Below are 27398 nucleotides of genomic sequence, written 5' to 3' on the forward strand. Positions count from 1 at the left end.
CGGCCATCATGCCAGTGCTGACCTTGCTCTTCAGGACTGCCCTGGAGGACTGGTCCTACTAATGGAGGGAGAGGGGACCAGGGCCCTGACCCATCCAAGGGCCTCATACTCTATTCCCCCTGCCAAAACCTGCTCCTAGAAAAGGACCAGGTAAACCCCCTCTTACCCAGGGGCACACAAATGATAACTCAATGCACTCTTTGTCCTTTCTCTACGATTTTTTTTTTTTTTTTCGTTTTTTAAGATCCTTAGTCCAAAATCTTTATTTTTCAACTGTGGAAGACAGCCTGTGCAACACAGAGACTTGGAGACAAAACCAAGGTACCAGATTCCTTCTCTAGTGCATTTCCACTGCAAAATACTAAAAACTCAAACAGAAACCCATAGGCAAACTCACTGCCATCGAGTCGATTCCGACTCACAGCGACCCTATAGGACAGAGCAGAACTGGGGCATAGAGTTTCCAAAGGGCACCTCGTGAATTTGAACTGGTGACTTTTTAGTTAGCAGCTGTAGAGATTAACCACTACGCCACCAGGGTTTCCACTTAAACAGAGGGTGGCGTCAAGGGTAGCATTTCGGACATGAGGAGGGAAATACCTCTTCTCAAGGGCTGACGGTCTCTAAATACACCTTCACCATCTACACTGGGCAGACAGGAGCGGTGGGAGGACGTTTTGACCTCCAGGTCTAATAATTTAATAAACACGTATGCAAACCTCATCGGGCGCCAGACTTTAGCTCCTCTCCGCTCCTCTAACCCGGCATCCGGACCTGCCTCCCGGAGGGCCGCGTCCCCTGACATGGCGTGACTTTGGATTAGCCACTTCCCATCTCCGGGCCTCAGTGTTCCCATCTGTACAAGGCTCCCAGGACACACCAAGCCTAACCAGGGAGGACCCGACTAGGGATGATGAAAGAGTTAAATAATCGGTAAACGGCCTAGCAAAATAACTGATAACACCTATTTCTCTCCCACCAAATTAAAGCCTTTCCTCACGCAGTTCTACGCTGCAGGGAACGCTTCCCGCCTCGGTCCCGGGAGGGGCGTGGCCAGGCCACTGGGAGCCACGCCCCAAGAAGAGTGGTGCCGACTTCGCCGCGCCCAACCCTGCGGCCCAAGAAAGGGACCCAAGCAGTGACGTCAAAACCCCTCCCCTATGTAATCTTCCGCCGCGAGGAAAGTAGTCCCCAACCCAGAGCTTCCCCCATCACCCAGACTAGGCGAAATGCAAAATCCTAAGCGTCCTACAGACCGGATTATGGCTCTGGGACCTCAGAGCGACCTTCCGACACACTGGAAACCTGCTTTTCCCCAGGACGGCGGAGGAAGTAGTTCCGGCCTACTATAGGACGATGGGTTCCTCCGCGGCGGGGGGAAGAGGATGGCGACCTTGTCGATGCCGGAGTTGGAGAGGAACGCGGCTACAAGAGTGTTGGGTGAGTGTCGGCCAGAGTCAGGTCGTCCCACTGCGCCCTGCTGTGGAGTGATGCCGCACTGCGGGAGCACCCGGCTGCGAGGTACCGGGCCGGCGGGGCTGTCCGAACAGGGCCCCGGGGTCCCAGGCCCTTTAGTCGCTCTCGCACTTGCCTGAGCGGAAACCCGGCGCCGCCACAAGATGGCGTCGGGTCTGGAGCGCAGGCAGCGCCGGGGACAGCCCTGAGTCGCCAGGCCCCGGGACTGTCTCTGTCAGCCCCCTCCGCAGGGGAACCAGGCGAGGGGGGAGCGAACCACTGACCCAGGGGGCCTGCGGGCTGTACCACCCACCCTGCACTGGGGGGATCCAGGGGGCCGAAGGGCTGAACCACCCACCGAGCCCGAATGGGGCGCGTAGAGCGAACCACTCTGTGGCAGCTACGGGGGAGGGGAGGATGGGGAAAGGGTCAAGATTACCGGCCATCGACCACCCTCCTGGGAATGGGGAATGGACCTCCACTGGGAAGCAAGGCTTCTCGGTCCTGTTTTCCCAGAGTTCTCCTCTGTGGACACGAGAGCCCCGCCCCGTCAAGCCTCAGTCTTTGCATCTGCGAAATGGGCGCAAGGATGCGGCTGTGTGGGCTGTGGTCGCCGAGGCCGGGGAAGTGGCCCACCTGTTCCAGGCCTTTCCACCTCTTCCCGCAGAGTGAGGGCCACAGACCCTGCGCACCTCTACCAGGCGGCCACCGGAGCCGATGGAGAACGAGGTGGAGAGCAGTAGCGACGCGACCCCTGGGCCTGGCCGGCCCGAGGAACCCTCTGAGAGCGGCCTGGGTGTGGGCACCTCGGAAGCCGTGTCGGCTGACAGCAGCGACGCTGCAGCCGCCCCGGGACCGGTAGAGGCCGATGACTCCGGGGTGGGGCAAAGCTCGGACCGCGGCAGCAGCTCTCTGGTATGGACTAGGCTGGACGGCATGGGTGGAGGCAGGTACCGTAGGCAGCAATGCCTGGCAGCCACGGGGAAGCAGCCAGCAAGGCTTACTTATAGCTCGCGTTTGTTGTTTCTGGTTTACTGTGAGCCAGGTACCAAACCAAGCCCCTACTGTGGATTTTGTCGTTTAAAACTCACACCTTGTAAGGCGCATCTAATCGTTTCCTCGTTTTACAGAAAAGGAAACCGAGGCACAGAGCGCAGGCAGCCAGGACTCAGATCTAAGCTGTGGTCTTAGCCGCTGTAGTACCCACTGCCTCCATACTTTAAGAGACAGGTGGCCTCTTGAGTGCTGGCCTTGCCCCTGATTTCCTGGTAGGCCTCTCTGGGTCTCCTCTGCCTCTGAGGTTCTCTTTTGTGAGCTGCCACCTGGCATTCTCTTGGAAACACTTTTTAAACCATCTCTTTCTGAGCTACTTCCTAGCTCTGTGATACCAGGCAAACTGTCCCACTTCTAGACCTCACTTTCTTTGTCTGTAAGGTGAGAATGATAAACATACTTGCCTCGTAGAGTTTTTATGAGGATTAAATGAGTTAATATGTGTAAACCAATCAGAACAGTACTCAGTACATAGTAAGCACTCAGTGGGTACGAGCCATTACCATTATTATCTGCAAAATAGTGGTCATATTCATATCACTTGAAAAAACCAATAGCTGTGGAGTCAATTCCGACTCATGACAACGCCACGTGTGTCACAGTAGAACTGTGCTCCATAGAGTTTCAATGGCTAATTCAAAGTAGGTTGCTGGGCCTTTCTTCCAAGGTACTTCTGGGTGAACAAGAACCTCCAGCCATTCAGTTAGGGGCCGAGCATGTTAACCATTTGCACCACCCAGCAACTCCCCTCTATAAAACAGGGAGAATGATATCTGTATCACTTGGTAGAAGTGCACAACAACGGCCCCCACTTTGGCCTCCTGGGATTCATTAATTCAGCTGAGATGGGCCTGCTGTGTGCCAGCCTGTGCTGGGCTCTGGGAATACAGCAGGGGACAAGACAGGCATGGTCCCAGCCCTCGTGGAGGGTACAGTGGCATGAGGACGTTACATTGCTGAGCGGGCAGTGCTGTGATAGCACCTACAGGGAACTGAATCACCGAGGGGGCAGTACTTGGCCTTTGCGGCCAGGGTCAGCGTCCTAGAAGAGGCACCTGCTAATGGTCTTGAGAAGACTGGTTGGAGTTAGCCATGGGGTGATGGGAGGAAGAGTGTTTCAGGCAGAGGGAACAACTTATGCAAAGGCCCAGTAAAAAGAGCTCCACTTGTCTGTAATATGGGGGGTGGGAGCTCCTTCTCTTATTCTGGGGTGCTTCCTAGCCAGACAGAGCCAGGAACCCCAGGGCTTGTCCCTGGGGGGCTCTGTGACTGGAGGGCTTCTCCCGCTGGTCCCAAGTGGGGCTCAGAGTGTGGGCAGCTCTGCTCGCTATGTCTCTGGGCAGATAGCTTGTCCAACAGGCCAGCCTGCCCATCTCTGGGTCCTGAATGTCTACCACTCTGTTTCTCCCCCACCCTAGGAGGAGGTGACTGAGAGCAGCTTGAGCACAGACCCCCTGCCCCATGGCTATCTCCCAGATTCGTCTTCTGTGTCCCGTGGTCTGGTGGTGGGGGTGACAGGCGGCCCCCCAGGCCCAGTGCACTCCAGTGCACTCCCAGACCCTGCCATGCTGGTGTCCGACTGCACAGCGTCTTCCTCGGACCTGGGCTCAGCCATCGACAAGATCATTGAGTCCACCATCGGGCCTGACCTCATCCAGAGTGAGTCAGGCAGAGGGGGCAGGAGTCACCTGCGGGGTTTGCCTGTGGAGTCTGCCAGAGCCAGCTGCCCACCCCCACTGTGTGACCTTGGGCAAATAACCTTATAGCTTTGAATGCATAAAGTGGGAGTGATGCTCCTGTCTGGTAGTGGTAAACAGCGTGAGGGTTTAAATGAGACAGCGTGTGTAGTAAGCATTCAGTAAGTAACAAACAGGAGCAGCTGCCTTTGCACTGCGGACGCCTTATATACAGTAGCTGATTTAACCCTTCTTATGACACCAAAGGTGGATGCTATTATTCTCACATTCCAGATGAGAAAATTGAGGAGCAAAGAACATGAAATAACTTACTGTCACCAGCAAGCAGTGAACAGCATTGGGCCATGAGCTCAGACAGGCTACTTGGCCAGTGCCTCACACACAGGGCCTCCTATCAGCCTTGCTAATGGAGGCAACTGAGGCTGAGAGAGGCGATGGGGCTGGCTCGAGCCACACTGGCAACCAGAGTGGCCTGGGGGATGTGGGTCTGCAGCTGGGATTTTCCCATCTCTGCCCAGGCTGCATCACAGTGACCAGTGCTGAGAGTGGCGGGGCCGAGACCACACGCTTCCTGATCCTGCAGGGCCCAGATGATGGTAAGACCCCTGGCACTGGATCAGGGAGAGGCCAGGCTCAGCCACTGACTCACTGTGCTATCTTGGAAGGTTACCCACTGCTCTGGGCCTCAGTTTCCCCACTGACAGGTGGCCTCTGGTGGGGAGTTGGGTTCCGGGATCTCTGGGCCTGCCTGTGGCCAACCCTGCCATCTGCTTCCCTCTCCACTGCTCCCCTCATCCACCTGCAGGAGCCCCCATGGTGTCGCCGATGGCCAATTCCACCCTGGCTCACAGTCTGGCGGCCATCGAGGCCCTGGCTGATGGCCCCACGTCCACATCCATGTGCCTGGAGCCGCCGGAGGAGGCGCGGGGTGGGCCCAGCTCCCCAACAGCACAGCCACCTCCAGGCTCTGGTGCCGAGGAGCCAGACCTGCAGAGCCTGGAGGCCATGATGGAGGTGGTGGTGGTGCAGCAGTTCAAGTGCAAGATGTGCCAGTACCGGAGCAGCACTAAGGCCACGCTGCTGCGCCACATGCGGGAACGGCACTTCCGCCCAGGTCCGTCCATAGCAGCCCACCTACCCGGGACTGCACAGTGGGGCTAGGGGCGGGATGCAGGGAGCTAGTCATGGCAAGCCTGTCTTACCCTCCCCAGCGGCAGCAGTGGCAGCAGGTAAGAAAGGACGTCTGCGGAAGTGGGGTACCTCAGCCAAGACCCAGGAGGAGGAGGGGCCTGAGGAGGAGGACGATGATGACATCGTAGATGCTGGCGCCATTGATGACCTGGAGGGTAGGCAACTGTGGCTCCCACGCCTGCCACCCCCACCCTTGTCCCTGTCCCCAAATACTTACAGCTGGAGGGCCAGGAAAGGGGAGTTGGCATACATGCAGCTGTGGTTCAGTGGAGGCCATGCTCTGGGAATAGGACCTCTGTGTGCCATTGTGCAGGCTGTGCACTGAAAAAGAGCCCCACATGTAAGGGGACCCTGTTCATATCCATCCAATAGAAACATAATGCAAGCTACGTGTGTACTTCTAACTTTTTTGGTAGTCATGTTTAAAAGGGTTAGAAAGAAAGAGGTGAAATTAATTTTAATCGTGTTTTATTTATCTGCTTTAAGATACTATTTTAATATGCAGTCATCATAAAAGTACATTATTAAAAATGTTTTCTTTTTTTCATAGTAATCCTGTAAAATTCAGCATGTATTTCGCACTAAAGGCACAGCTCAATTTGGACTAGGTACATTTCAGGTGCTCAGTAATCACATGTGACTGGTAACTGCTGTGTTTGACAGCACAGCCTTAGAGTTTGTAGACTTACATGATTATCACAACTGTTTTCCAACAATGGCTATGAGGGGGTCTTGAGGAAGGGGCACCTTTTTCTAATTCTCATAAAAGCACTGTGTGAGCAGTGGTAGGGGCCAGAAAAGGTGCAGAGAAAGGACAACAGGGGGTTGGAAGAGGGACGCTCACAGCCAGGAGGGCTTCCTGGAGGAGGCATCACTGGTGGGCTTGAAGGAGGAATAGGGTGCCAACAGGTAGGGATGGGGAAGTGGGCCTCTTCCCAGGGGCCAGGGGTGCAAGGGTCTAGGGCTAAAAGCTACTGACACCCACCTCCTCTTATCCCTTCCATAGAGGACAGTGACTACAATCCGGCCGAGGACGAGCCTCGAGGCCGGCAGCTGCGGCCCCAGCGTCCTGCCCCCAGCACTCCAAGACCCCGAAGGAGACCTGGCCGGCCCCGAAAGCTGCCTCGCCTGGAGACCTCAGACCTCCCAGGTGATGAGACTTGGTTGGGGATGGGACCTGTGGGTGTAGGGCCTAGGGGTGGCCTCGTCTCCCACTTGCTTCTGTGGAGCCGAGCGTGCATGTGGAGGAGCACATCTCAAACCAGGATGATCTCCAGGTCCCCTCGTTGAAGGGGAAATCCTCCCAAACCTAAGCTTGAGAAACCTTGACTCGAAAAATGAAATCTCAGCTTTATGACAATGCCTTCCATTGGTAAATTAAGCACAGGTATTTATACTTGAACTAGTCAGGTACACGTGAAATACGATTCCTGAAACGCAAACAGAGGAGTAGGTGCAACCGCAGAGACGATGTCTAAAAGCCCTGGCCCGGGGCATTCCAGGGGGCAGGAAACACCCAGAGGTGGGTGTGAGTGCCACTTCTGCCGCTCACTAGCTGCTTTGCCTGTTGAAGCTCCTCTTCCCTTTTTTATGAATGGCCGTGATAGCAGTCTTTTAGTATTGTTGTGAGGGTTAAATGCTATACACCAAAACAAATGGTACAGCTCCATGAGAGAAAGACGTGGCGATGTGCTCCCTTAAAGATTCTAGCCTAGAAAACTTTATGGGGCAGTTTTCTGTGACATGGGGTCATTATGAGTCAGAATTGACTCGATAGCACCTAACAACAACGTTGTAAATGTGCTCAAAGAATTAAAGGAAATTATGAGATTAATGTCTCACCAAATAGAGATAGATGGTTTAAAAAAAATAACTAAATAGAAATTTTGGAGTTAAAACATATAAGTGAAATGAAAAATTTACTAGAGGAATGCAATCTCAGATTTTAGGTTACAGAATAAAAAACCAGCAAACTTGAAAATAGGTCAATAAAGATTATCCAATCTAATGAACAGGATGAAAACAAATTAAGAAAAATGAACAAGGCCTCAGAGGCCTGTGAGATACCATCAGGTTTAGCGATATACACAGAGATGAGGAGGGAATGGAAGTGGCAGAAATAATACTTGAAGAAATAATGGCAAAAATGTTCTAAATTTGATTTAAAAATTAATCTGCACATCCAAGAAGCTCGATGAATTGCACACAAGATTCACAGCTACACACATCACAGAAAACCTTTCAAAAGCCAAAGGGAAAGAGAGAATTTTGAAAGCTGCAAAAGAAAATAGACGTATCGTGTATAAAAGGACTGCCAATAAGACTAACAGCTGACTACTCAGCGGAAACCGCGGTTAACAGGAGACAATGGGATGGCACCTTAAAAGTGCTAAAAAAGAGACTCAACCAGGAATGCTATATCCAGCAAAACTGTCTTTCACAAATGAAGGAGAGAGAAAGACATTCACAGATGAACAAAAAATGAGAGAATTCATCGCTAAAAGACCTGCTTTACAAGAAGTAGCGAAAGGAGTCCTTAGTACTGAGATAAAATGACACTACCCAGTAACTGGATTCCACATGAACATGTAAAGAGCACCGGTAAAATAACAACAAAAAAATGGTAGCTCCTTTGCATATGCCATTTGGAAGGGATCATTATGTTCTTCAGTCTTTTTTAAAAAAATACCTTTGTATTGAGATACATGTATGGAAAAAGCACACAGATCCTAAGTATACAGCTCAGTGAATTGTCACCAGCAGACACACCTGTACAACCAAACACCCCAATCAAGAAACAGCATGTTACTGTCACTGTCTGCATCATTTTTAACTTAAAAATATATTTAAGTGAGGGCATTGGTGGTACAGTGGTAGAATTCTTGCCTTCCATGCATTAGACCTGGGTTCGATTCCCGGCCAAAACACCTCGTGTGTAGCCACTGCCTGTCTGTCGCTGAATAAGTTGGACGCTGAACAGGTTTCAGCAGGGCTTCCAGATGGAGACAGATAGGAAGAAAGATCTGGCGATCTGAAAATCAGCCAGTGGCAAACCCTATAGATCACAACAGCCTAATCCACAACCGATCACGGAGATGGTACAGGACCAGGCAACGTCTTGTTCCTTTGTCCATGAGGTTGCCAGGAGTCAGGGGCCGACTTGACAGCAGCTAACGACAATGTATTTAGCTATTCCTGGTTTTGAAGGTCCCTAGATAGCTCAGTTTGTGCTTGACTACTAACCTAAAGGCTGGCAGTTCAAAATCACCAAGTGGCTCCGCAGAAGAAAGGCCTAGCAGTCTGCCTCTGTAAAGATGATAGCCAAGAACACCCTGTGGAACAGTTCTACTCCGTACCACATGGGGTCGTCGTGAGTCAGAACCCACTCAACAGCAACAGCGTATTGTTTTGAAAGGTAACACCTTCAAATAGTTCAAACTTCAGTAGGTTTGAAAGTGCTACAGTGACATCTCCCTCCTTCCCCACCTGCCCTCCAGCCCCCCCAGTTTTCTGTCCCTAGGAGCAACCAACTGAAAGTACTGGTACTGCTTCCCAAACCTTAGAATGCTTTTGTGAGGTCAGTAGTACAGCAATTACCATCTCCCTTTGACAGATGGGGAAAGTGAGGCTCAGAGAAGGGAGTAGATGGCTGCATAGCAAATTGGTGATGGAGCCACACCTGGAACCCGGGTCTCCTAAAAAGGAAACCCCAGCTCCCCTGGTATTGCTCCGGACAGCATCCTGTTTAAGTCAGGCCGTGCTAACATGTCAGCTGCAGGAGGTGGGCTCTCAGTGCTGCCCTCTAGCCAGGCCTGCCTGTGCCTACCAAATGATCTGACGTGTCTGTCAGTTGTCTGTGACCGATGTGCTGTGGCTGATTTGTGATCCACATGTCCGTGGCAGGTGTGGAAGGAGAGCCCCTGGTGAGTTCCCAGACTGGACAGAGCCCCCCGGAGCTGCAGGACCCTGAGGCTCCCAGCTCCTCTGGCCCAGGACACCGGGCGACCCTGGACAAGTCCGGGAGGGTCCCCGGGGAACCCACTGTGAGCCAGTCGGACGCAGAGAACGCAGCCCCCTCCAGCCAGGACGAACCCGATGCTCCTCCGCGCCGTCGTGGCCGGCCCTCCCGGCGCTTCCTCGGCAAGAAATATCGAAAGTATGTAGAGCAGAGATGAAAGTGTGGGAGGCAGCTGGGGGGCCCCAGGGGCCGATGTGGCCCCTTGTGGCTGCCAGACTAGCCAGCGCCCTCCCCACATCCTCCTGGCAGGTACTATTATAAGTCACCTAAACCACTCCTGAGGCCCTTCCTTTGCCGCATCTGCGGCTCCCGCTTCCTGTCCCACGAGGACCTGCGCTTCCACGTCAACTCCCATGAGGCCGGCGACCCCCAGCTCTTCAAGTGCCTGCAGTGCAGCTACCGCTCCCGCCGCTGGTCCTCGCTCAAGGTGCAACAGGAGGCCGGGAGACACAGGCAGGAAGGAAGGGAGGCTGGTGGGTCCCCTTGGACAGAGAGGTGGCAGCAGGCAGAGGCCAGCTGGTGGTACTGAGAGGGAGAGGAGCTAACTGCACGTCCTGGTCACCGTCCCCTGGGTCTGCAGGGAACGCATTTGCATGCTGGTGTACTGAGGAACACCTCCCTGAACGTGGGGAGGGCCGCTGTGGTGTTTCTGCCACCCGCAGTACACAGAGGTGTTGCCTCTTCACATAGTGGACGTCATAGGTTTGCCTGTCCATGATCACAGACTGGCAGATGGCATGAAACTTGTGTCGTCTAATTCAGAATGTTAGAAAAGTTCTCCAGCAGGTGTCTCAAGAAATGTGCTCCTTTTTCTCATGAGCTCAAAGGTGTCCTACGGCAGCCCTGGGCCTGCCTTATCCAGTACCTGCTGGGCCCCCGTATGAGCACTCTTATTGTATCCTCACAGCAGCCCAGTGAGGCTGTAGGTGTTGATAGCCCCATTTTACCGACCCAGGAAACTGTGGCTCAGCTGGGCAAAGTGATACAGCAAGTTGTCCAGGGATGAGGAAGCACAGATGGTCCGATTTCAAAGCCCCTGTGCTTTCTGCAGGAATCCCTGGGTGGTGCAAACGGTTAACGCACTTGACCCCTAACTGGAAGGTTGAAGGTTTGAGTGCACCCAGAGGCACCTGGGAAGAAAGGCCTGGCAATCTCCTTCTGAAAATCATACATTGAAAACATTACGAAACACAGTTGTACTGTGACACACACCGGATTGCCATGAGTCAGAATCGACTCGATGGCAACCAGTTTGGTTTTTTGGTGCTTTCTGCACACAGTGCTTCCTCCTTTAGAGACAGGGAGCCTGTGACCTGGAAGTTATTCTCTGGAACATAGTTGGATGAGGAAAGTGTGGGATATGGAGCCACACTACCTCGGTTCAGCCACAAGCTGTGCCATCCACAAGGTCACTGTGGGTCCTCCGTAAGTCCTACCACCCTGAGCCCCACCCTTGCTCTGTCAAATGGTGAGCGGTATCACCTGGCACAGAGCAGGTGGTTCCTCAGGAAAGCGTCTTCTCGGTCTTTGTTGCTGAAGCTCTGCTGTCTGGTCCTCCCCAGTTCTGTGCGCCGTTCCCACAGCAGCACCAAGGACCAGCGGCTGAGGGCACAGGTGGGGCGGGGACACAGAGGAGACCAAGCCCTGGCCCACTGTCCTTCTACCTCTTTCCCAGGAGCACATGTTCAACCATGTGGGCAGTAAGCCCTACAAGTGTGACGAGTGCAGCTACACCAGCGTTTACCGGAAGGACGTCATCCGACATGCGGCCGTGCACAGCCGGGACCGGTCAGTGGGTGTGGGTGTGGGTGGGGTGGGAATAGGGGAAGTGGAGCCCCAGGGACCATTGTTCCCACGTACTGAGCCCCCACTCTGGGCCAGCCTCACTCAAACCACATTGTGGATGTGATCAGCAGGGCAGTTCATCTCAGATCACTTGGCTCAGAAGGGGGCAGGGCAGGGCCTTGAGGTCCAATTTAGGCTTTCCTCTGCTGCGAGCTTTAGCTTCCCATCTGTAAAATGGGGACAGTCGTTGTCAAGGGGATTAAAAGAAATTTTATATCTAAAGGGGCTCAGTAAGTGATCCAAAGATCTGGTGACCCCAAGCCCATGTAATACCATTTCTCATGGTGCTGAGAGAGCAGACTTAGGACAAGTGTGGGGAGAAACAACAATCCTTTGGGGCCTAGCCATACCTCACTGAATTATAATTAGCCCTGCAGCTTCAAGGAGGAGTCAGCCTCATGTCTTGGGAGAGGCAGGCAAAGGTTGGATACGGGATCCAAAAAAGATTGGAGGACACCAAGTTGAATGTGATTCAACAGATAATCTTTCCTGCAGTACTTCTCAGAGCCTTTAATGTACAAATGTATCTTGTGACTCAGAGAAAGAGTGCACCATTTCTCAAATGTAGTTGAGTGCAGAACTTATTCACAGCATACTTCGTAACATTTTCCCCAGGGAACCCTAGTCAGAAAGGGACTGGTGGAGAGTAAAGACACTCGGCTGAGTCTGGATTGATGTGGGAGGCATGAGGAGGTGGGCTTGAGGAGCTTTGGTCTGACTCTTGTACATTTCTCCCCCAGGAAGAAGAGGCCTGATCCGGTGAGTCTGGGTCCCTGCCTGGGGAAGGACTGCTCAGGGAGCTGTCCAGGGGTGGCCAGGCAGGAGGTGAGGTCTCACTCTCCCTTTCTCTTCCATCCGGCTGCTTCTGATACCTTCTCAGACCCCAAAGCTGAGCTCTTTCCCCTGTCCTGTGTGTGGCCGAGTCTACCCCATGCAGAAGAGGCTTACACAGCACATGAAGACACACAGCACTGAGAAGCCCCACATGTGTGACAAGGTGCGTGGGTGGGAGCTGAGGTCAGGGCTGGGGCCCAGGGGGCCTCCCTGGTGGGCCTACCATCTAACCCTCCACCCACCCCTCCCAGTGTGGAAAGTCCTTTAAGAAGCGCTACACCTTCAAAATGCACCTGCTGACGCACATCCAAGCTGTTGCCAACCGCAGGTACACCCCCGAGGAACCCCCTGGGACTGGGAGCAGCCCCCTGCCCCACCCCCATTGCTGAGCTTCCCTCCCTCCAACTGCCTCCAGGTTCAAGTGCGAATTCTGTGAGTTTGTCTGCGAGGACAAGAAAGCACTGCTGAACCACCAGCTGTCCCACGTGAGCGACAAGCCCTTCAAATGCGGCTTCTGTCCCTACCGCACCTTCCGAGAGGACTTCCTGCTGTCCCACGTGGCTGTCAAGCACACAGGTGGGCCAGCCACGCCCCCGCCCCCTACCCCCTGGATTGGAAGCTCAACTCTTGGCCTCCTCCCCCTGGGCAGTCCCGGCCATGGAGCAGCTGGAGTCCTTCTAGAACCCTCTCTGAGTGGGCATACTCAAATTCCGGCTCAGTCACCTACTCTCTGGGTGACCCTGGGCCAGCCCCTAGCCCTTTCTGAGCCGTAGTTCCTCAGATGTAAAATGGGGAAATCAGAAGTACCCACCCTGTGGTTGTTATGAAAGTTCCACCTGTTCCCTGAGCCCTGTCTGTATGTTGGGCACAGGGTCCAGAAACAGGTCTGCCATAGGCCCTGTCCTCAGCAGATGAAGCAGCATTGCATGCTTGGCCCATTGGAGATGTACACCAAGTGTTGGTTCTTCCTCCTCATTGGTGCCCATCCCTATGGTAGGGACACCGTGGGGAAATTGGGAAAAGGGAGCCTGGGGCTTTCTTAGCTAGATTCCTACCAGGGGAGACGATTCACAAGAGGGGTGTTCGGTCAGATGACCTTGGAAACAGGCACTAGCAGGAAGGCTTTGAGTGCTGAGGGTGGACCCGATTCATTCCTGTCCTTGGCTGCCAGAGTGTACACGGTGTGGGCTTGCCTGTGTCTAGGAGTGAACCAGGTGGAGAGGTCCTTGATGTCAGGGAAGGTTCCCCGGAGCAGGTAGGCCAGGGCTGGGCAGACACAAGCACCCCCCTATGTGTGCCCACAGGGGCCAAGCCCTTCGCATGTGAGTACTGCCACTTCAGCACGCGGCACAAGAAGAACCTACGCCTGCATGTACGGTGCCGCCATGCAAGCAGCTTCGAGGAGTGGGGGCGGCGCCACCCTGAGGAGCCCCCATCCCGCCGCCGCCCCTTCTTCTCTCTGCAGCAGATTGAGGAGCTGAAGCAGCAGCACAGTTCAGCCCCCGGGCCACCTCCCAGTCCCACAGGACCTCCTGAGGTAAGCTGAGCTGAGGAGGCAGCAATGGACGTAAGGGGCTTGGGGGCATTGGCCAGGAGGACAGTATTATATCACCTCTCCCAGCCTCAGCATCCTTGTTTGCGCATTGGTTGCAATAGCGATCCCTGCCTCTCTGGGCCTTGGTAAAGATCAGTTGAGGTCATGGATATGCCAGCTCTAAGCTCAGAGTAGGGTGGCTTTCTGGTGCTAGTAATAGAGAGAATGGAACTACCAATAGTTTAAGATAGTATTTTATCATTCTCTCATATAAAAGAATACGAAAGGTCTGCGGTCCAGGGCTGATGTGGTGGCTCCACAGTCATCAGGGACCAGCCTCCCTCTATATTTTTGTTCAGCCATCCTAGAAACAGGATTTCTAGCTTCATGGTTGCTTCATGGTGCAGTGTAGCTGCAGGAGCTCCAGCCATCCCAGCCACCTCCTAGGCAGGAAGCAGAAGAAAAGGTTGGGAGAAAGGTTGAAATGATGCCTCCCATCTGTCTTCCTCATGAACTTTACCAGAAGTTCCTGCTTAGCCACACCCTACCTAGCTCCAAGAGAGGCTGAGAAAGGTAGTCTTGTAGCTGGGTACATTGTCCCCTTGATGAAAATCAGAGCTCCGTTAGCAAGAAAGAAGGGGAGGATGGGTTCCGGGTAGGCAGCCAGTGGTCTCGACCAACTTGTGCTCACGCCATAAACCTGAGTAGATGGACCACATGGTGCTCTGGAAGAACACAGGCGCTAGACAGTCTTGGGTTCAAGTCCCAGCTGTACCACTTAGTAGCCACATCTTGGGCAAGTTGCTTCACCCCCTGAGCCTCAGTGTGCTCATCTGTAGCATTAAAAAAAAAAAAAAACCTATTGTTGTGGAGTCAATTCTGACTCGTAGCGATCGTATAGGACATGGTAGAACTGCCCCATAGAGTTTCTAAGGAGCGGCTGGTGGATTTAAACTGCAAGCCTTTCGGTTACCCGCTGAGCTTTTAACCACTGCACCACCAGGGCTCCGATCTGTAGCATGGGTCTGGTAAATATCATGGAAAGTGGTGTTGACGATGAAATAAGCCAAGAGATGCAACATGCCTGATACACAGGAGGGGCGGAGTAAATGGCTTTCAAACTGTAGCCACCCCTCTCAGGCTTGGCCTGTCCCCATCCCACAGGTCCCCCCAGAGGCAACACCATTCCAGGCACCTGAGACGCCCCCGCTGCTCTGTTCTGACACCCTGGGTGGCGCCACCATCATCTACCAGCAGGGTGAGTGCTGAAGGAAGGGTGGGGGCTGGGTGGGGGCTGGGCAGGGGCACAGGTCAAGCAGGCAGGGCCTGGGAGAAGGAAGGAGCGTCGTTGGGTGCCAGTTTTCCAGCCCTTTCTAATGCCCAGGTCCCCACCCGTACCCTCCAGGAGCTGAGGAGTCAACGGCAATGGCCACCCAGACAGCTTTGGATCTGCTGCTGAACATGAGTGCCCAGCGGGAGCTGGGGGGCACCGCCCTGCAGGTGAGTGCTGGGGGACCCCAGCTGCCCCAACATCTCCCATGCCCAGCCTTGCACTGACCTCTGGGGCTAGAGCAAAGCAATGCTGGTGTGCCCCACATTCGGGGGCTCCCAGTTAGGGAGGAGACAGACCCACTGAGATCCAGTGGGCAGGTGTAGAGGACAGGGCCAGCTGTGCCAGGGGACCCATCAGAGGAGCTCCCAACTATGCGCTGCTTCCCCAGGCTTCAGGGACCATGTCGTTGCTTGGTTTTCCTCCTAGCTCTGTGGCCATCCTGTGCCTGTGGGTTCTCCCCAGGGGCCTGAACTAGCTTTCTGTTCGCCAAGTGCTCTCCTTCTAGGACTTCTACAGCCTGAGGACACTCCAGGCTCTCTGTAGCTCAGGCCTCACTCGTGGCACTTACCCCTTGAGGCCAGCAGGTGCTACATGGAGTTTAGAGTCTCCACTTCTCTTCCTTCACTGAGCTACCTAGGGTCACCTTCACACACAACACCTACCCCCAGCACAGCCAGCCCGCCTCCGAGAGAATTTTGTTAGCACTCTCTGTGTCCTGGCCTCTTGCAAAGATGTTGAGTGTGTGTTTGAGATGAACCTGGAGCCATAATGTGGGGCTGGGCAACAGAAAGCTCCTTGGAGGAAATCTGGCCTTGCATTTGGAAATCATAGGATTCCGTTTAGGGATTTGAGGGGTATATAAAAGTTGTACAGTTTTAGATCATTAAATGTATTAGTCTTTTACAGTTTTAACGTTGATATCCTGCCTAGAAAGGCCTCCTCCCCCTTCGACCCAAGACTCCGTAAACATTTATATTTTCTTCTTTCATTTTTTACACTTACGTCTTTACTTCGCCTGTAATTTATTTTTGGTGTATGCAGAGAGTATGTAACTTTATTCTTTTTCAAAAAGTTGTCCAGTGCCACATCATGAGTAATCTAGTCTTCTCCGGTGGTTTGAAACGCCCCCTTTATCATACGCTGGATTCCCCAGGAGCCCTGGCGGCGCAATGGAATGGAATCCCACGTGTACAGGAGTCTCTTTCTAGACTTCTCAGTCCTGTTCTAATGGCCTGTCTGCTGTTCTCCTGTATCGTTATCACGCTGCTTTAATTTTTTTTTTTCTGATTGCAAAAACATATGCTTGTAAGAAAAAGAAAATCAAAAATGTTTAATACAGAAAGTGAAAGTCCTTAACATTCCTCCCCTCCTCTCAGGTAACCACTGTTAGCAGGTTGATAAGCATTTCTTCAGAGTTTTGTCTGTGTGCGTGCTAACACATAGATCTTTTATTCCTTACAAAAATGGGATCATCCTGTTCGTAGTCCTCAGCAACCTGCCTCTTCTTCACTCAACAGTTTACATGTTCCTGGCCAGTACATGCAGAGCTCCTTATTCTTTACGTCTCTATATCATTCCGTCATACGGATATTGGAAAGTTGATATAGTCCTTAATTAGTTGGGTTGTTTCCAGTTTTTTGTTAATTCAAGCAGTGCTTCAATGCACACATGTTTTCCAAGTGCTTATAAACATTTTTTTGGCTTAAAAAAAAATCTTCCTAGAAGTAAAACTGGTGGGTCAGAGGGAATGAAGCCTTATAAAAGGATAGCCAGTTTACAGGGATACTGCCAGGGTATGTTTCCCTATACCCTTGTTGACACTAGTATTATCAGTCTTTTTTTTAATCCCTACCAATGTGCTGGAGATATATTGCATGATCTTAATTTATAGGGATGTGATTATAAACTAGGGTGAACTTTCCGTATGGTCAGAGGCCATTTTTGTTTTTATTTTTTCCAAATTACCTGTTTGTGTTTTCTATCTATTTTTCTACTGTTAGTCTTTTTATTATTGCTTTGCAAGAGCTCTTTGTATATGAAGGAACTTGTTGCCATCGAATCGATTCCAACTCACAGCGACCCTATAGGATAGAGTAGAACTGCCACATAGGGTTTCGAAGGAGCAACTGGTGGATTCGAACTGCGAACCTTTTGGTTCGCAGCCAAGCTCTTAACTACTGTGTCACCAGGGCTGCTTCTACCTTGATCTCTCATATGAGTTGTTATAGACTCCCTGCAATTCCTTTTTTTTTTTTTGGCTTTAACAAACAAATTAGTTTTCTCACATATTAGGAGGCTGAAAGTCCGAATTCAGAGCACCAGCTCTAGGGGGAGGCTTTCTTCTTGGCTCTGGAGGAATGTCCTCGTCTCTTCTGAGCTTCTGCTCCTGGGCAGTCTTCATGTGGCTTGGCATCTCTCTTCCCATTTCTGCTTACTGATTTGCTTGTGTAATCTTCTTTATATTCAAACTAGATTGACTCAAGATACACCCTATACTAATCCTGCCTCATTAGCATAACAAAGAAAACTCATTCCCAAATGGGATTATAACCACAGGTATGGAGCTTAGGATTTACAACACATATTTTTTGAGACATAATTCAATCCATAACATTCCAGTCTTAAAACCCAGACCCAGTGCCGTCGAGTCAAACAGAGTAGAGCTGCCCCATAGAGTTTCCAAGGAGCACCTGGCAGATTCTTCCACCCTAGGCCCCCAAAAATTCATGTCCTTGCCATGTGCAAAACACATTTACATCACGTCACCCCAAAAGTCTTAAATCAACTCCAAGTCCAAAACCTCATCTTCTGAATTATCTAAGTCAAATATGGATGAGACTTTAGGCATATTCCATCCTAGGGCAAAATTCGTCTTTAACTGTGAACCTGTGAAATCTAGACTACAGGTTATCTGTTTCCAAAGTGTAATGGCGTAACAGGCACAAGGCAGACATTTCCATTACAAACTGGAGAAATTGGAGGTAAACAAGGGATAACAGGCACCCAGTGAGTCCAAAACCCAGCAGAACAATTTATATTAGCTCTCAAAGATTGAAAATAATCTCTGTTCTTAGGGACCATCTGGGCAATGGCTCTGCCTCCAGATTCTGGGTATTAGCCATGTCCTCTGGATTCTAGGTGGAGGCTTCTTGGCCCTGGGCTTCAGCTTGTCTTCAAGGCACTCTGGGAGAGCAACTCTGCTCTCTTGGCTTTAGGCAGTCCCATTCTCCTAGTCCATCAGAATGGCAACCTCAGCCCCTTGGTCCCAGCAGGCCCCATTCGTCTCTTTTGGGCATGGCAGCCCCACCCTCTCAGCTTTGGGCAGTGTCCCCATCCCTGTGGCACACCTTAGTGGCAGCCCCACACTCTGAACCAAGTTGGCAAAGGTCCAATTCTTTGAAACCTAGAAGGCTGTGGCTCTACCCTTTGAGATCCAGGAGACTGTGGCTGGCTACACCCTTTGAAACCGAGAAGGCCCTGCTTCTGGCGTTCCTTCCAGCAGTTTTGCTGATCTCCAAGCTGCTCCAGGGATAGTCCTTTTCTTTTCTTGGAAGACAACAGATGTAATTCCTTTGGCCTTTTTCCTGCGTGTAGAATTCCAAGAGGCAAATAATGTTCTTTCCTTTTGTTCTTTCTCTGTCCCTTTCAGGTTAAACTGGTGGATTTTCTGCTCTGGTAGTTGGTTAGATCCATCAGTTACAGGCTTAATCTCTAACAAAAGATTGTGTAGCCATGTTCTTGGTGAACATTCTAGGATACAATAGAATTTTCCAAATCTTTCTCTGTTTTCATTTTGCACAGTTCATTTTTAAGTTCTTTTCTTTCATATTTTACTAAATGGCAAGAAGGAACTGTGCAGCTCTTTTAAGACCATCCTTAGAAATCTCATCAGCCAGATATCCACGTTCATCACTTACAAGTTATACTGCCATCAAACATTTCAGCATAATTCAGACATGTTCTTTGCCACTGCATAAAAAGTATTGCTGTTCCTCCATTGTCCAATCACATGTTCGTCATTTTCTTTTAGAGCCTCCCCAGAAGCACATTGAACACCCACATGTCTAGCAACACTCTGTTGCTGGTGCCATATGTATCCTCTAAGGTAATAGAGACCTTCTCTCTACCTCTCCTCACTTCCTTCTGAACCCTCACCAGAATTGCCTTTGATGTCCATAATTCTATCAACAGTCTCTTCAAGGCAATCTGGGCTTTTACTGTTAGGCACCTTAAAACCCTTCTAGCTTCTACCCATTACCCAATTCTAAAACGACTTCCACACTGTAGGTATTTCTTAAAACAGCACCCCACTCCCGGTACCAAATTCTGTCTTAGTTATCTAGCACTGCTATAACAGAAATGCCACAAGTGGGTGGCTTTAACAAATTTGTTTTCTCAGTTTAGGAGGCTGAAAGATTGAATTCAGAGCGCCAACTCTAGGGGAGGAGGCTTTTTCTGCCTGTTAGCTCGGGAGGAATGTCCTTGTCTTTTCTGAGCTTCTGCTCCTGGGTGATCGTCATGTGACTTGGCGTCTCTCTTTTCCTGCTTGTTTCATCTCTTTTATATCCTAGAATAGATCAACTCAAGATACACACTACACCAATCCTGTTTCATTAGCATAACAAAGAAAACCCATTCCGAAATGGGATTATAGCCATAGGCATAGAGGTTAGAATTTACAACTCATATTTTGGGGGGACATAATTCAGTCTATACAATAGCCATAAAACAAGATAGGTGATAGGTGATGGGAAAGGAACCAATGGGATAATTTCATGAAGAGAAAAGTGGCTTCAGAGAATGCCTGGTGAGGAATATGGCAGATGAGTTTTGAGAATGAATCTGTTAGAAATAATCGGAAGATGAGGAAATCAGGGAAGGCCATAGTGTATAAACTGGCTAATAATGAGGGAGTGATCATAACATAAAATGATCAGGAACAGAGAGCTGCAGCTAGAACAAGCCTTTGATTCTGCTCTTAACCCTGTGACTCAGTCTGTTCATTTCCAGGTCTTTCACATTTGTCTCTTCTTATTTTAGTAGCCAACCCTGTGAATGTTGAAAGCAGCTGAGAGGCTTCTTTTGTTGAATTTCTGCCATTTATTTTCTCCTATGGCTATTCCATTTTTGATGAACAGAGTAACACATAAGGGGGGTTCATTTTCTAAGTGTTCATTTCACACTTAGAACCAGATACTAAAGCACCATCCAAGGGCGAGAACATGGGTGGGGCTGTGCAGATGGTGAAAGGGGAAGTGGTTTTTCAGATGTGGTATGAGAAGCATCACCAACACCAGGAGAGCTTCCAGTCACCAGGAATTCCCAGGCCATTTGCTGCCGAAGGACTTAGGTCAACCCTAGGTCCTGAGTAGATGCCTGCTTATAGAAAATGGCTTGTGGAAAAATTAACTTGGATAAATTGAAAACTGCTCTTTGGCCATATATTGAACAATCTAGAAACTCTCATTTTTCCATAGTTTTTGTTTGCGGGCATCCTGATTACATCTAGAGCTGTATTTTTTATGTTATTCACCTGCTGAACGTTGGGTAAGTAGAAAAGGCTTAGACAATTGAGTTAAATTTGGGATAGACTTTCAAATATGTAGGTAATGGAGTGAGCTGAATTCCTGAGCCTTTCAGGGCAGTCATTAGCCAAAGTATTGTGGGTACTGCAGGTGAAATTTATTTCATTAATTATAATTAGGGAGAGTCATCTTTACTTTTTTGAGCCCACACTTCATTCCATGGTTTAATTATGTTATTAACACACCACAACAAAAAAACAATTCATCTCTTGAGCTCCTAATAAGCAGTTTATCCATAACTTCCCCACCATGGTCTTTTCTTTTTTTTTTTTTTTTAATTATGCTTCAAATGAAGGTTTACAGAGCAGACTAGTTTCTCATTAAACAATTGTTTTGTGACATTGGTTGCCAACCCCACGTGTCAACACTCTCCCATTCTCAACCTTGGGTTCCCCATTACCAGCTTCCCTGCCCCCTCCTGCCTTCTTGTCCTTGCCACTGGGCTGGGGTGCCCATTTAGTCTCATTTTGTTTTATGGGCCTCTCTAATCTTTGGCAATTCTTTTTTTTTTTACTTCGTTTTATGGTTTGTTTTGCTGTAGATTTAATGTTTCATTTATTACATTTCAGTCTTTAAATCTTTAATTTGAAGTGGACTTGGAGTAACATGTGAGCTAGAGCTCAGACTTTATCTTTTTTCTTAAATGGTTTGCCACTTGGCCCTCGGCTCCAGGGTTTCTTTTTTTAATTGTGGTAAAATATACACAACCTAAAACTTGCCGTTTTAGAATAAACAAAATATGGTATATCCAAACAATGGAATGTTTTTCTGCTATAAAGAGAGGTGAAATGACATTCTAATATATGTTATGACATGAATGAACTTTGAAAACATGCTATGTGAAATAAGTCAGACACAAAAGGACAGATACTGCCTATTCCTTTGTATGTTGTTGGAGTTCTTTATATATTCTGAATATTAAACTTTTATCATATATTATTTTCACAAATTTTCTCCCTTTCTGTAGTTATCTCTTCACTTTCTTGATAATGTCCTTTGTTGTACAAAAAATTTTGTTTTTTTAAATAATTTTGATGCAGTCCAGGCTATCTGTTTTTTCTTCTTTGGTGGCTCATGTTTTTGGTGTCATATCTAAGAATCTATTGCCAAGTACAAGGTCCTGAAGATTACCCTTAGGTTTTATTCTAAGAGTTTTATTGTTTTAGCTCTTACATTTAGGTCATTGATCCATTTTGAGTTTATTTGGTATTTAGTATGAGGTAGGGATCTGCCTCAGGGTTTCTTAACCTTAGCGCTATTACCGTGTGGGGCCTAATAATTGTTTGAGGAGGGGGCTGTCCTGTGCATTGTAGAAGGTTTAGCAGCATCTCTGGCCCTTTGCAAACTAGAGGCCAGTAGCACCCCACCACCACCACCACCACCTGAATTGTGACAACCAAAAATGTCTCTAGACATTGCTGAATGCCCCTGAGGGGCAAAATCTCTCTGTCCTATTCTTTTTTGGTCTACTCCCAGTTGCCAGTGAGGATGAGTGGAGATGGCACTGGGTCTGGCCAGAGTGTGGGTGAGCTTCAAGGCGCTGGGATAGCTACGGATCTTTGCCTCCAGCCCTGTTCATGATGCCCGCTGGTGCCGTTGCAGGTGGCTGTGGTGAAGTCTGAGGATGTGGAAGCAGAGTTAGCGCCCTCTGGTGGGCAGCCCTCCCCAGCAGGGGCCCCTCAGCAGGTGGTAACCCTCCACGTGGCAGAGCCAGGGGGCAGCATGGCAGCCGAGAGCCAGCTAGGCACCCCTGACCTACAGCAGATCACCCTGGCACCCGGGCCATTTGGTGGGGCTGGCTACAGCGTCATCACGGCACCCCCCATGGAGGAGGGGACGTCGGCACCAGGCACACCATACAGGTGAGACCTTTGGACTACAAGACCCCCTCCAGTCTTTTATGAGCATGCAGAGGGAGGGGGGCCAGATGAGGGCCCTGCTCATCTAAGCCTAGATACCCGAAAACCAAACCTATCACTGTCGAAGTCAATTCTGACTCATAGCGGCTCCATGTGACAAGAGTAGAACTGCCCCATAGAGTTTCTAAGGCTGTAAATCTTCACCGAAGCAGACTGCCGCATCTCTCGCCAGTAGAGCAGCTGGTGGGTTCGAACTGCCAACCTTTTGGTTAGCAGCCAAGCATTTTAACCACTGCACCACCAAACCTAGGTGGCAGGAGGCAAAACCTTGATAAATAGAAAGTGACTGGGTGCTGGTGGAGCCATATCCTCTGCGAATCAGGGGCTCCCGTTTCTTGCCCACTTGTATGTGCCAGGCACTGGACTCATCATCTCACCGAAACCGTGCCCATGACAACACGGGCTCTGAGAGGTTAACTTGCCTGAGGTCACCCTGCAGTGGTGCCAAAGCCCAAATGTTCTTTCTCTGGTGATTGCTGACATTCGGAGCGAGCTCAGGCTCCTTTCCTGGCATTCAAGGTCCTGCATGCACACTTGTCTTCCTCTACACTGAGCTTGTTCGGGGCCAAAAAATTTACATGTTCACTGAACACTGACACGGTCTAAGGAAGAATCTAAGTCCCCATTTGTTTAGCTGGGGTGGGAGTCAGGATCCCTGTCTGTGCCTTGGGCCAATGCTGGGAAGAGGGAGCACCTGCAGGTCCTCTTACCCCCCTTCCCTCTCTGGAGCTACCAGGTCCATAGCTAGCACCACGGCCCCCCGCCTCCACCCCACTGTCTGCTGCCTGTCCTACTTGGCCAGACTTGGGCAGGACCCCTGGGGCTCTTGGCCTTACCCGCCACCATGTCCATTGAGGGGTGGGATTTCCACCTTTAGGGCAGGGCTGTAAGGAGCCCTGGTGGCGCAATGGTTAAATGCTCAACTGCTGACTGAAAGATTGGCTGTTCAAACCCAGGAGTGGCTCCATGGGAGAAAGACCTGGCGATCTGCTCCCGTAAAGATTACAGCCTAGGAAACCCTATGGGGCAGTTCTACTCTGTCGCATGGAGTCACTGTGAGTCAAAACGGACTGGATGGCACCCAAAAGCATCATATGCTGGGCACTTGATGACCATTCAGAGAGGAGGCAGTGGAGGGTCAGCGGGCAAAAGGCAGAGCCAGGATGCAAACCAGGCCCTTCAGCTCCCGAGTCCTCTGTGGTGGTGGTTGCCCTCGGCTGATGACTATTTCTTACGGGGAAGGGACCCCTATGGCCCTCCATCCTCTCCCAGAAGCGCACCTCATCCCTCCCTCTGTCAGTAGCGAAGAACCCCCTGGGGAGGCAGCCCAGGCCGTGGTGGTGAGTGAGGCCCTGAAAGAAACCGGCACCCACTACATCATGGCAGCCGACGGTACCCAGCTGCATCACATAGAGGTGAGGCCCTGGGTGGCAAGCCCCTGCCCCACTTCCATGCCCCCCCTTGGCCCCTCACACACCCGGTGTCTCAACAGCTGACTGCCGACGGCTCCATCTCCTTCCCGAGTCCTGAAGCCCTGGCCTCAGGCACCAAGTGGCCCCTGCTGCAGTGTGGGGGTCTGTCCAGAGATGGCCCTGAGCCCCCGTCTCTAGCCAGGACCCACCGAGGCGGGGAAGTCCAGGCCTCCGTCTCCCCTCCTCCGGCAGCCAGCAAAGCCCTGGGCCTGGTAGTGCCCCCCTCCCCACCATCTGCAGCTGCTGCAGCATCAAAGAAGTTTTCCTGCAAGATCTGTGCTGAGGCTTTCCCTGGCCGAGCTGAAATGGAGAGTCACAAACGGGCCCACGCTGGGCCTAGTGCCTTCAAGTGCCCCGACTGCCCATTCAGTGCACGCCAATGGCCCGAGGTCCGGGTAGGTGGTGCCCCAGCTGTCACTTACTTGGCCACTCATCTGTATAACAAATCTTTATTGAGCATGCCCTTGAGCTAGGCCATCTGTCCCTGCTAGGGTCAGTGAGATGCCTCAGCAAGGTCCCAGCTCTCAGGGAGTTCCCAGTCCAGTGGGGAGACAGACCAGACATAATGAGACTAATGCCAGTGTCCCCAGGGAGAACAAAATCCATGTGGATGAGAGCACAAACGGAGAACAAGTCATGAGGACGTGGGGAAGTGTCACAGGTGGTGGTTGGGCTCGGTCTGTAGGAGCGAAGGCACGGAGGTGTGAAGACAGGCGTACTTATGGAAATTAGAGTTGTGTCTACAATACTGAGGGCAGAGGTTCAAGTTCTAGAGTGGTGAGAAGGCGAATGAGGCAGGTTCTGGAGCAGGTTTACGGTCGAGTCTGGGGGCTCTGTCCATTTGCCCAAGGAGTCTTGTTTTCAGATCCAGCCATGTGCTGAATGCCCACAGCAGCTCAGGTGAGCAGGCTTCAGCCTCACCTTCCAGAGAACGAGATGTGATAAAGCGGGGCTCTGAATCTCAGGATGCCAAGGCTGCAGGGCACCTTCCGAGGTTCTCTCATCCGGCACCTGTAGGTCACATACGGGTCAACAGTCTGAGAACACGGACAGGATGGTCCAAGTGACCTGATGATGGAGCCTAGGGCTTTTCACTCAGCACGCAGTCTAGAAGATTCTGGTTTGTTAACTCCCAGCTGCCTACTGGGGCCCAGAGTGCTGGCTTTCCCAGGTCCACTCCACCTGGAGACAGGTTCCCTGTACAGCTCTTAGAAGCTGGGGTTTGCTGCCACTGTCCTGCCCGCCCGCCAGTGCCTGCCTCTGCCCTCCTGCAGGCCCACATGGCACAGCACTCAAGCCTGCGGCCCCACCAGTGTAGCCAGTGCAGCTTCGCCTCCAAGAACAAGAAGGATCTGCGGCGGCATGTGCTGACCCACACCAACGAGAAGCCTTTCGAGTGCCACCTCTGTGGGCAGCGGTGAGGCTGGTCACCAAGGGAAGGGCTGCCAGGCCCCTGGGGCTGCACTGGTCCTGAGCCTCCTCCCCTCTCTTCAGCTTCAACCGCAACGGGCACCTCAAGTTTCACATCCAGCGACTGCACAGCCCCGATGGAAGGAAGTCAGGGGCTCCTCCAGCCCGGGCCCCAGCCCGGACCCCCACCCAGACCATCATCCTGAACAGCGATGAGACGCTGACCACGCTGCACAGTGAGCTGGCCCTGGGGCCACAGGATGGATACTGGGAGTGGGTCCAGGGGTTTGAGCCACTGCCCAGAAGCACCCTTCTGCTGGAGCAGGGGAGGGGGCGTCTCAAGAGTTCCTGGATCCCTGGGTCAGCATCCTCCCTCTCTGCCCAGCAGCACTCCAGTCCAGTCATGGGGTCCTGGGCCCAGAGCGACTACAGCAGGCACTGGGCCAGGAACACATCATTGTGGCCCAGGAGCAGACAGTGACCAACCAGGTAAAAGCCCAAGGCAGGGGCCCTGCTGGCTGGCCCTCAGCAGAGGTGGGTTGGCAGAGTGCTGAGGCTAGAGTTGGCTTGGCCCTGGCAGGAGGAAGCCACCTATATCCAGGAGATCACTACAGCAGATGGCCAGACGGTACAGCACCTGGTGACCTCTGACAACCAGGTGCGCAGCTGCCGACCACCTCAGCCTTGCCCACCCTCCCCCTCTCCTCCCTACCACCACCCTTCCCAGGGTCCTTACTTGCAGCCGCCATTGCTGAGTATGGGCTGTCCCTCATCCCCATTCTGCCTTCTCAGTTCAGCTCCCAGCAAGGGGGGCCCAGCCACCTGCCTTCTCTCCACCTTTCTCAGGTACAGTACATCATTTCCCAGGACGGAGTCCAGCACCTGCTCCCCCAGGAGTATGTTGTAGTCCCCGAGGGACATCACATCCAGGTAGGCCAGGCCTGGGGCTAGGGTGGAGAGTGGAGGGGAAGGCTGCAGAGTCTCCTCCCGGAACACGGGGCTGCTCTCTCTCCAGGTACAGGAGGGCCAGATCACACATATCCAGTACGAACAAGGGACCCCGTTCCTTCAGGAGTCCCAGGTAGAGCCCTTGAGGTCGGGGAGGTGGGGGGTAGGCACTGGTAGAGCTCCTGGGCTACACCTCATCAGCTTTTCCTCTCCAGATCCAGTATGTACCCATGTCGCCGGGCCAGCAGGTTGTTACACAGGCGCAGCTTGAGGCTGCAGCACACTCAGCTGTCACAGGTACGGGGCCAGACGGTGGGAGCCAGGGGGTGGGCCCAGGGCCTGGGGCTCAGGCTTACGTCCCTCTCCCTCCTGGCAGCAGTGGCCGATGCTGCCATGGCCCAGGCCCAGGGCCTTTTCAGCTCGGAGGAGGCAGTGCCGGAACACATTCAGCAGCTGCAGCACCAGGGCATCGAGTACGACGTCATCACCCTGACTGATGACTGAGCCCCAGGGCCCGCCACAGCCCACGGATATTGGGGCCAGCCCTCCTGGGGGCGGGGGGGCACCCGGGACTCACCCCCTACCACCACTGTCACCTGGGGTCTCCAGGTACTGGGCAGCCAGCATCCCATCACTGAGGGAGCCAGACCTGTGTTGCTGGGGTTGGGGGCAGCCATGGGCCCCAGCCAGGACTTGCTGGGTGCCCAGCCTGCAGGCAGGCTTTGGGAGAGAACTTTATTTTTGTTTGGATGGACCCACTGGCCCCTCAGTCTCAATAAAGGGACCAGAGTCCAGCCCTGGCCAGCTTACTTTGTCTACTTGCTGCTACAGCCTGAGCCAGGCAAGGACCTAGGAAGCAGAGGAAGGCGGAGCCTATTAACAGCCCACGGAGGGTGGGAGTGGCTGTACCGTGCAGTTTCCCTGCCTCTGTAAGTACAGGGCCCGACAACTGGGCAGATTCTTGGGGCAGAGGCCTGAAAGCGGGAGATGGATGAGCTGCCAAGAGGCCTGTGGAGCCTGGCTGCCCACTTGCTGTGGTGGCTCCAGAGCAGCAAGTCTGGCTGTTAGTCTGGGTATAGCCTCCAGCCCTCCACTCCTGAGTGT

General features: G+C 51.9%; 1 protein-coding gene across 7 annotated transcripts; it reads left to right on the forward strand.

Moving 5' to 3' along the window:
• The first annotated feature begins 1140 nt into the window (after window positions 1-1140).
• ZNF335 (zinc finger protein 335) lies at window positions 1141-26803 on the forward strand. Of its 7 annotated transcripts, none has more exons than XM_049869028.1 (27): window positions 1141-1440; window positions 2123-2370; window positions 3927-4167; window positions 4724-4801; window positions 5011-5319; window positions 5417-5551; window positions 6403-6546; window positions 9300-9552; window positions 9664-9841; window positions 11090-11202; window positions 12000-12018; window positions 12140-12256; window positions 12345-12421; window positions 12509-12669; window positions 13398-13630; window positions 14792-14885; window positions 15033-15127; window positions 22148-22407; window positions 23765-23879; window positions 23957-24331; window positions 25211-25353; window positions 25431-25582; window positions 25732-25835; window positions 25927-26004; window positions 26193-26276; window positions 26362-26427; window positions 26510-26803. In XM_049869028.1, the coding sequence occupies exons 2-27, from the start codon at window positions 2173-2175 to the stop codon at window positions 26789-26791; spliced, it is 4104 nt and encodes a 1367-aa protein (XP_049724985.1). In that variant the 5' UTR covers window positions 1141-1440; window positions 2123-2172; the 3' UTR covers window positions 26792-26803. The 7 variants fall into 7 exon arrangements, with proteins under 7 accessions (XP_049724985.1, XP_049724986.1, XP_049724988.1 ...); XM_049869029.1 differs by having other exon boundaries at window positions 1434-1521; XM_049869032.1 differs by lacking the exon at window positions 1141-1440 and having other exon boundaries at window positions 1534-2370; window positions 26510-26591; window positions 26671-26803.
• Window positions 26804-27398: the final 595 nt, after the last annotated feature.

Source organism: Elephas maximus, chromosome 25, assembly GCF_024166365.1.
Source record: "Elephas maximus indicus isolate mEleMax1 chromosome 25, mEleMax1 primary haplotype, whole genome shotgun sequence".
Taxonomy (NCBI): Eukaryota; Metazoa; Chordata; class Mammalia; order Proboscidea; family Elephantidae; genus Elephas; species Elephas maximus.